This window comes from Prunus avium, chromosome 5, assembly GCF_965620075.1.
Source record: "Prunus avium chromosome 5, drPruAviu1.hap1.1, whole genome shotgun sequence".
In the NCBI taxonomy this organism is placed as follows: domain Eukaryota; kingdom Viridiplantae; phylum Streptophyta; class Magnoliopsida; order Rosales; family Rosaceae; genus Prunus; species Prunus avium.
In genome coordinates, this window is record NC_142288.1 from 21,080,856 (window position 1) to 21,088,198 (window position 7,343).

At 39.9% G+C, this 7,343-nt stretch overlaps 1 protein-coding gene across 1 annotated transcript; it reads right to left on the reverse strand.

Annotated features, from left to right (window-relative positions):
* Positions 1-1,813: 1,813 nt before the first annotated feature.
* On the reverse strand, positions 1,814-5,409 carry LOC110753283 (GRAS family transcription factor). Its single transcript, XM_021954155.2, has one exon. It carries the CDS (start codon positions 4,326-4,328, stop codon positions 2,235-2,237), a length of 2,094 nt encoding a protein of 697 aa, XP_021809847.1. The 5' UTR covers positions 4,329-5,409; the 3' UTR covers positions 1,814-2,234.
* Positions 5,410-7,343: the final 1,934 nt, after the last annotated feature.

Genomic DNA, 7,343 nt, shown 5'->3' on the forward strand with positions numbered 1-7,343 from the left:
ATTAATCATATGTCTTTGTCATGTATGGTGATGATGTTAAATATGAAAGTCATCTTGATTTATTTATGGCCCTTGATTTAAATAGGATTTGCTGTTAAGAATCGCATGGTCATGGAGCGCAGGTAAATCATATACAGGATCTCTTACCTCCTTCTAACTATCTTCTTGACTTCTTCCAAGTATATATAAAACTTAATAAAAGAACCCTAATAGAGAACAAAGAAACCTGATGGCCGAATTGAGTGGTACAATTGATGTAGATATAACCCTATAAAATCATATAAAGGTAACTGTGTAAGATCTCCTTTGATGTTAGCAAGCAGGCAACAACTACCATTCCATAGACTGATATACGACTTTGCTGAAGAAGAAGAAGACAAGAACATGAGCAAATGGGAAACGACTTGAACAAATTGACACCCATAAAAAGAGGTCTTGATATCGACATTAGCGGCAAATCTGAGGAGAATGGGGGCCCATTGACAGCTAATTGTTCATTTAACTTCGTACATATTGATATCATAACCCTGGCTAGTGCCACACAACAATGTCATGTAGATTAATTTGAGAACCTTTGTGGCTCAAATTTAAGGATCGTTTCTACTTTTCGGACATGTCAAACGTCAAAATGCATTTTCGTTTTCAACAAATAATAAGATATTTGCGAAGGAGTACCATATACAACTGGATGCTCACACGCCCACAATAATGAAGTCAGTCACAAATAAGTATCCGACTCACATCCATGTGTGAATGTGAGTTAAACTCGATACCTTCTTCAGCCAAACGAAAATAACTTAAACTACAATTAAAACAAACATCAAAATTTTACTTGGGTGAGTTTTTTCCTTACCGTTGGAAAATAGGGTGTAAGAAACAAATTTAAATTGCCCTAGCACACCCCATATATATATATATATATATATATATATATATATATATATATATATATTTACTTTAAGCTTGTAAATCAACTCTGCCTAGCTGTCGTCTTTGCTCCACCGGAAGTAGGTGTGCTAATGTGACAAATTTTGAGCTCATCCTAGTAGCCTTCAAGTTGGCTTTAGCCTTTTGGTTTATGTCAATTTCGCATGGTCCACCACAAACAATGAAATTAAAGAGGAGAGGATTAATCATAATATCAAAATAAAATAACATTAATGATAGATAAACTTTTTAACTCTACACTGTCGAGAATATACCTAACAGCACGTAGCACCGTCGGATATGCTGACTTTGTGACGAAGCCCATATGTTGACCTCAAAAAACAAAGCTTAAGGTGATTAACTATAATAATATGAGATTAGATATAAAATACAATTAGATAAGAGAGTGTGACATCATGATATCGTATAAAGTGATCAGCCAAGTTGTGTGTTGATGCCTTTAAATTTGCAAACCCAAACGAAAATCTGCCTTAAAATAATATAATGAGATGTTGACAGGTAACATTCTGATATTATCAAAAAAATAATTTAATTTAATTTTTTTTGGGGTCAGTGATATGATATGATCAAAGTTTAAACCTTTTAGCATTTCATGGAGCTAATTTGGCAGCTCCATGCCCAAGCAAGAAAAGCCAAATCTAAGGCTAAACTTGGCTCACAAAGCTCATTATGCTTCACGCTTTGAAAAGCCCACATGGATTGGGCCACTCCTATTTTTATGTGAGAGAGCCCAGATGAGATTGTGCCAGAATCTGAGAGAGAGAGAGAGAGAGAGAGAGAGAGAGAGAGAGAGGTGAGCAAACACAACCATATTATATATGACAATGGAATTTGAGAGAGAGAGAGAGAGAGAGAGAGAGAGAGATGAGCAAACACAACCATATTATATATGACAATGGAATTTTCAGCTACATGGTCCATTATTACTAGTACAACAAAAGATTAAATAGATCACATGACTTGACTGACTTACAAAGAATTTCGAATTACATATAAAAGAATGAAAGAATAAACACAAGTTGACTCAGAATGCCTTAATTCTAAAGAACACTGACTGCAAAGAATTGAAATCAAAATATCAACCTAGTCACTTTTTGTTTTCTTCTTACAAAATAAATGGCTCTGACTCTACCGGACTGACGATCTTATATCTGCAAGGAAAGAATGAAAGAATAATACTAATGACAGATTTCCCCTACCTACAAAGAATTCTGTATCCCTTTTCTTTTCTGTATGCAACAATGGAATGAAATTTTTGTATGAAGAAACTAAAATCCGCGGCTATTTTAACTTGGTTGAGAAAATGACGATGAGCTGCCTGCAACATCAACTGGTGTCCATGCTGAAACTGTGTATAGAGGCTGATCCATCCAACCTAGAGTAAGTGCTGCTGCTCCATCTTGTCCTTGCTTCTTCACATTGTAATTCTCACCAGCATACATCTTCAACAGAAACTGGCTCTGAAGCATTTCCCTCTCCGTTATCCCCATGCATCGAAACCCTCCTTGCTCCATCAGCTTCCTCCACTTCTCAAAGCTCTCGTGCCTCTCCAACCTGTCGCTTCCTTCGCAAGCAATGACATTCCTGATTTCTCGTGCAAACATCTCCTCTACTTTGATCCTGGCCTGGCTTTCCAAAGGCAGGCTAGAACTAATCAAGTCAAATATGGCAGAGTAGTGCTTCAATGAGTTGGAGACTCTTGTCTCCAGCCTAGGCTCATTGTGCTCAGCCTCTTGCTCTGCCATGAGGACTATTGTCGGGTTTGTGCTTCGGATGAGTCCCAAAAAATCTCTCAGAGCTCCTCCAGTCCCGTCATAAAGAGTCTTGTGCAGTTGGAAAACACAATTCACTGCCACACTTTCTTGCTCCTTCACATGAAGCATCCAAAGCCTCACATCTTCCAACCTGTCCACAACGGGGTGGAATTCGAAGGGCAGGTTCAATGCCCCAGCAAATCCAGCAAGCCTATCTCCTGTCTCGTTGAGCTCTTGCTTCGACTCCCCTATACCGGTTATCCTAATGTGGCTTGGTGGATTGGCCCTAGAAGCTAAACTCTGGAACAAACTAGGCCACTGCAGCCCTTGCTTGATGTCGAAATCTATGATGTGAACCCTGTCCTTCCCTTCAAAAGCTCTCAGCAGTATCTCATTTGAGGTAAAATGAAGAAACTTTGGAATTGGGCTAACCTGGTTTAGAAGCCTCAGTGCAATGCCAGAGTCATCATCTCCTCTATCAAACTCTCTAGGAGGAGTGATCTGAAACACATGTGGCCAAAGCCTAGTGACTCTCAGAGCTAAAGCTTCAGTGTAATAAGCCGTAAGCCGGCTTATCGTGGTTCCTCTTGGAGAAGCAAGTTCTCCCAACTTAGCTATGAAATGGTTAATTGCTGCAATGTTCTTCAACCCAATTGCCTCCACACAAGCCGTAAGCAAGCTAACAAGCTCAAAACCCTGGTGCTCTCCTTCACTCTCATCATCATCATCATCCTCTGCCTCAACCCCTGCACCTCCATGTGGGATATAAGGATCTCTAGACCCATTACCAACTTCATGTTCAGAGGCACTCTCATTTAGCCTCAAACCCAAGCTTTGGCTATCCGACGAAGCGCTCGATGCTGCTGCTGATGCTTCCCTTCCCAATCCACGCCTAGTTTCGGCGTCCTTCTCACCAAGATCAGTGATCTCAGTCACAATTGAATCCAACCAAGGATTGTTTGACAATGGCAAAGGCTGTGAAATGGCTTCAGCTGGAACATAACAAACCCTCTCTTCATCTCCTGAGCATGTCAAAGAGAATGGAAGTTGAGGAGGAGGATCAAGGCCTGTGGTGATTGACTGAACTGACCGAGGCACATGGAAATCAGGCTGAAACCAAAAATTCCCAGCACCCAATTGGCCTAAACTCAAACCATCACCACCTTCATCACCTTTGCCATTATCAAAGCAACCCTTTTTTCTCTTTGCTCTGTTTATGCAAGACTCATCATCATCCACTGAGCCCTGCTCTGCAAACCTCTTCAAGCTCTTACCTCTCTTCTTCTCCCAAAACTGATCATTAACCTCCTTTCTCGCCTCCACAAACGCCGCCGTCTGAGCTGCACTTGTCACAGGACCGCTGGTAGCCAGAGGAGGCAGCCTGATGCTCTGCTTCAGAGAACAACTGCTGGTCTTCGAATCGATCGATTTCTCCACCGAAAGCCCCACAGGCCTAATGGTTTGTGACCTGGAGGTGTCTTTCCGAGGAAAGCTGCATGGTAAGTCCAATCTCTGTGTGCTCATTGCTGGTAACTGGAAATGGCAAGCTTGTAACTGTGCTGCTGCTTCACTCCTCAATCTATGCCTTGGTGACAACAATGTGGAACTAGAGCACCCAGCCAACATCCTCTACGATGTTCCAATTTTGGTTTTTATCTTGGTTAATGTTTGTGCAACTAAGATTCACCCACCCAATGTTTTTTCTTTCTTTCTTCTTTAACTCCCTAGCTATCTCTTCTTTTGGGTTTCTACAGCTTAAAAATGTGAAAGAATGGTGTTTTGTGCAGAGAATTTCTATGATCTTCGAATGTATATGTGATTGAAAGAGAAATCCAGAGAGATAGACTATGTGAAACTATATGTGAGTGTGTGAAAGAATATTTCTACAGAAAAATCTGAATAAAAACAATAGGAATCCGATGAGTGAATAAATCAATCAAAAGGTGTGTATAAGTTTGAGTGTTCCTATATGTGTGTTTTTATGCAAGAAAGAATCAAAGAAACAATCAGAGTATATGCTAAGAACCCAACCCCAGAAAAGAATGAAAGAATTTGAGACTAATCAAAGAATAAATTCCTACAAGAACAAGATCATCGGATTCCAAAACGTTCAAAGAAAGCTCATTGGGGAAAGCAGTGATTTTGTTTCACCATGGAGCTAAAAACAGAGTGATAGGGAAGAATGCAGATACATACAAGCTCAAACTGGTGGATCAAACTCTGAGAAATTTTCAGGCCCAGATTAGCATTCGGAGCCTCCATGAAGATCACCACCATGGCTGAAGCAGAACCAGAAGCAAAACCCAGAAGCCCTTTAAATGTGCATGCATGAAAAAGCTGATGATCAAACAACAAGAAGAAGCAGACAACTCTCTCCTTAGCTAAGCACTCTCACTCTCTCTCTCTCTCACAACCCAAAGAAACCAAAAACCATAGAACCCTTCTGTTTTTATATACTATAAGCCTTTTAATTCTTGGCCCCCCTCTCTCTCTAGACCACTTCCAGGACTGTCTCGATCATGGGTTTTTTTCCTTCTTAATTTAATTTAATTTATTTAACTTGAGTGACTGATTTGATTCACTAGCATTGAAAAATTGAGGGGTGAAAAGGGTGTTGGAAAAGACTTCAGGAGGGGAGTTGGGTTTGTGGGCCGTGGGATTTTGATCAGAGGGTGGAGAGTGGTGGGCTATATGACCGTTGGGGGCTTGTCGGTGAAATATGACCGTTGGGAGGGCGTAGGGGGGTTGGTGGTGTACGGAAGGGGGGTTTTTTTTTCTTTCTTTTTGGGTAGTCTGTTGATATACACGTAGGCCGCACGTGCCTGTCTGCTGCCTTTCCTGCCTTCGGTTCTCTCGACCGTTCGGTTGCTTCATCATTGGGCCTTTTGGCTTTGTTTAATTTTCCCCTTAATTAAGTATGCTTAACTTCCTTAACTTCTTTCATGGGCCCTCTGGCCACACAGATTTATGCCACGTGGTGCCAAAACCATCTACATTCTACCAATTGGTTTTCTTTTTTCTTTTTTATTTTATTTTTAGAATTAAGAAAAGATAATATAAGTAGTTATGTTTCATAAAAGTAGGACCTATTATCTGATTTTGTTTTTAATTTTAATTTTTTTAATATATAAAAAATGTGAATTTACCATATTATCCTCATTTAATTAATAATTTCAATTTTTAGTGCCCGTTTGCATTGTTTATTTGGGGTGATAAGTGATTTTTTTAAAATTTCGGTAAGCCCAGCTCGTTTGGTAAACTATGAGTAGGGATGGCAAAAATCCCCGCGGGGACGGGTCCCCGTCGGTTCTCCGACCCTAATGGGGGGAGATTTCGGGGCCAAACGGGTATCGGGTACGGGGATCCCTGAACTTGAAAAATCCCCGACGGGTATGGGGAGGGGATGGTATTGGCGTCCCCATCCCCGAACCCGACCCGAAAATATATATGTTTATATTTAAATAAATAAATATATAATTATAATATTTATGTTTAACCCTAAGTTAACCTCCCTCTCCTAATTCTTCCTAATCTTCTCTGAATTTTCATATCGATGTGTGTTTTGAATAGTTGAGTTGAACTTTATAGTTAATTTGAATGTGTTGAATGATAATTTAATATGAAACTTAATGTTAAAATGTATGATAAATATTTTTTATGCAAAAAAAATCAGGGATTCGGGGCGGGTATGGGGGATAGTCCCCCGACGGGGACGGGGATGAGGATTCCCCGAAATCTATTAAATGGGGATTGGTTCGGGGATGGGGGCGGGAATGGAGAGCGGGGACGGGGATGGTATTGTCATACCCGGCCCCTACCCGGCCCATTGCCATCCCTAACAATGAGAAAATCACTTATTGTTAAAAATTGCTGTGAGAGAAAGCTATAAGGGAGAGCAGCTAATGAAGTGCTTTCATTTTCTGATTATGCAGGAATCAATTTCGAGAGAGGCACTGAGTTTAATGATTATGCTACAATCTTTTTCTTATTATGCAGGAATCAGTACTAATAACACTTTTAACAAAAAGTTTACCAAACGTCAAACTGCTTTATGTCACAGTTGATTTCTATCACAGCAAATCTGACTGCGATTATTTTCACAACACACAGCAATGCCAAACTGGCCCAATATTTGAATTAACCAAGGACATTTTCTAGTATTTTGAATGTTTCATCATTAGATTTTCTTTGTTTTTTCTTTTTTCTCTCTAAATAAGCACTATAGTTTATGACCCAAAAAAGAAAAAAATTAAGCACTATACCATGCTGTCGGTTTCACGTGCCAAACCTTCGCACTTGCTAAAACAATATTGGGCTCGTTCAAGGATAAAGGAAACTTTGCAAAAATAGCTTAAGTGACCAATAGCAGTTACTCATGATTTGAGGTCATAGGCTCGAAGTTCCCACCTTAATATTGTTTATATATAAAATATAAAAAAATTAGCCTAACCCATGTATGTTTGCACGCGGTTTATACAAAAGCTAGGAGGACTCATGATATGGTGGGATGAGAGAGAGTTGGGAAAAAGAACAAAGACATCAAGTACATGGACGTATGGAGAGCAAGGCAAATAAATGTCACTAGAATCTCCACTTGCATAGAAATGGTACAAGCCTAGGAGTAGTTGGTTTGGCTTTTAC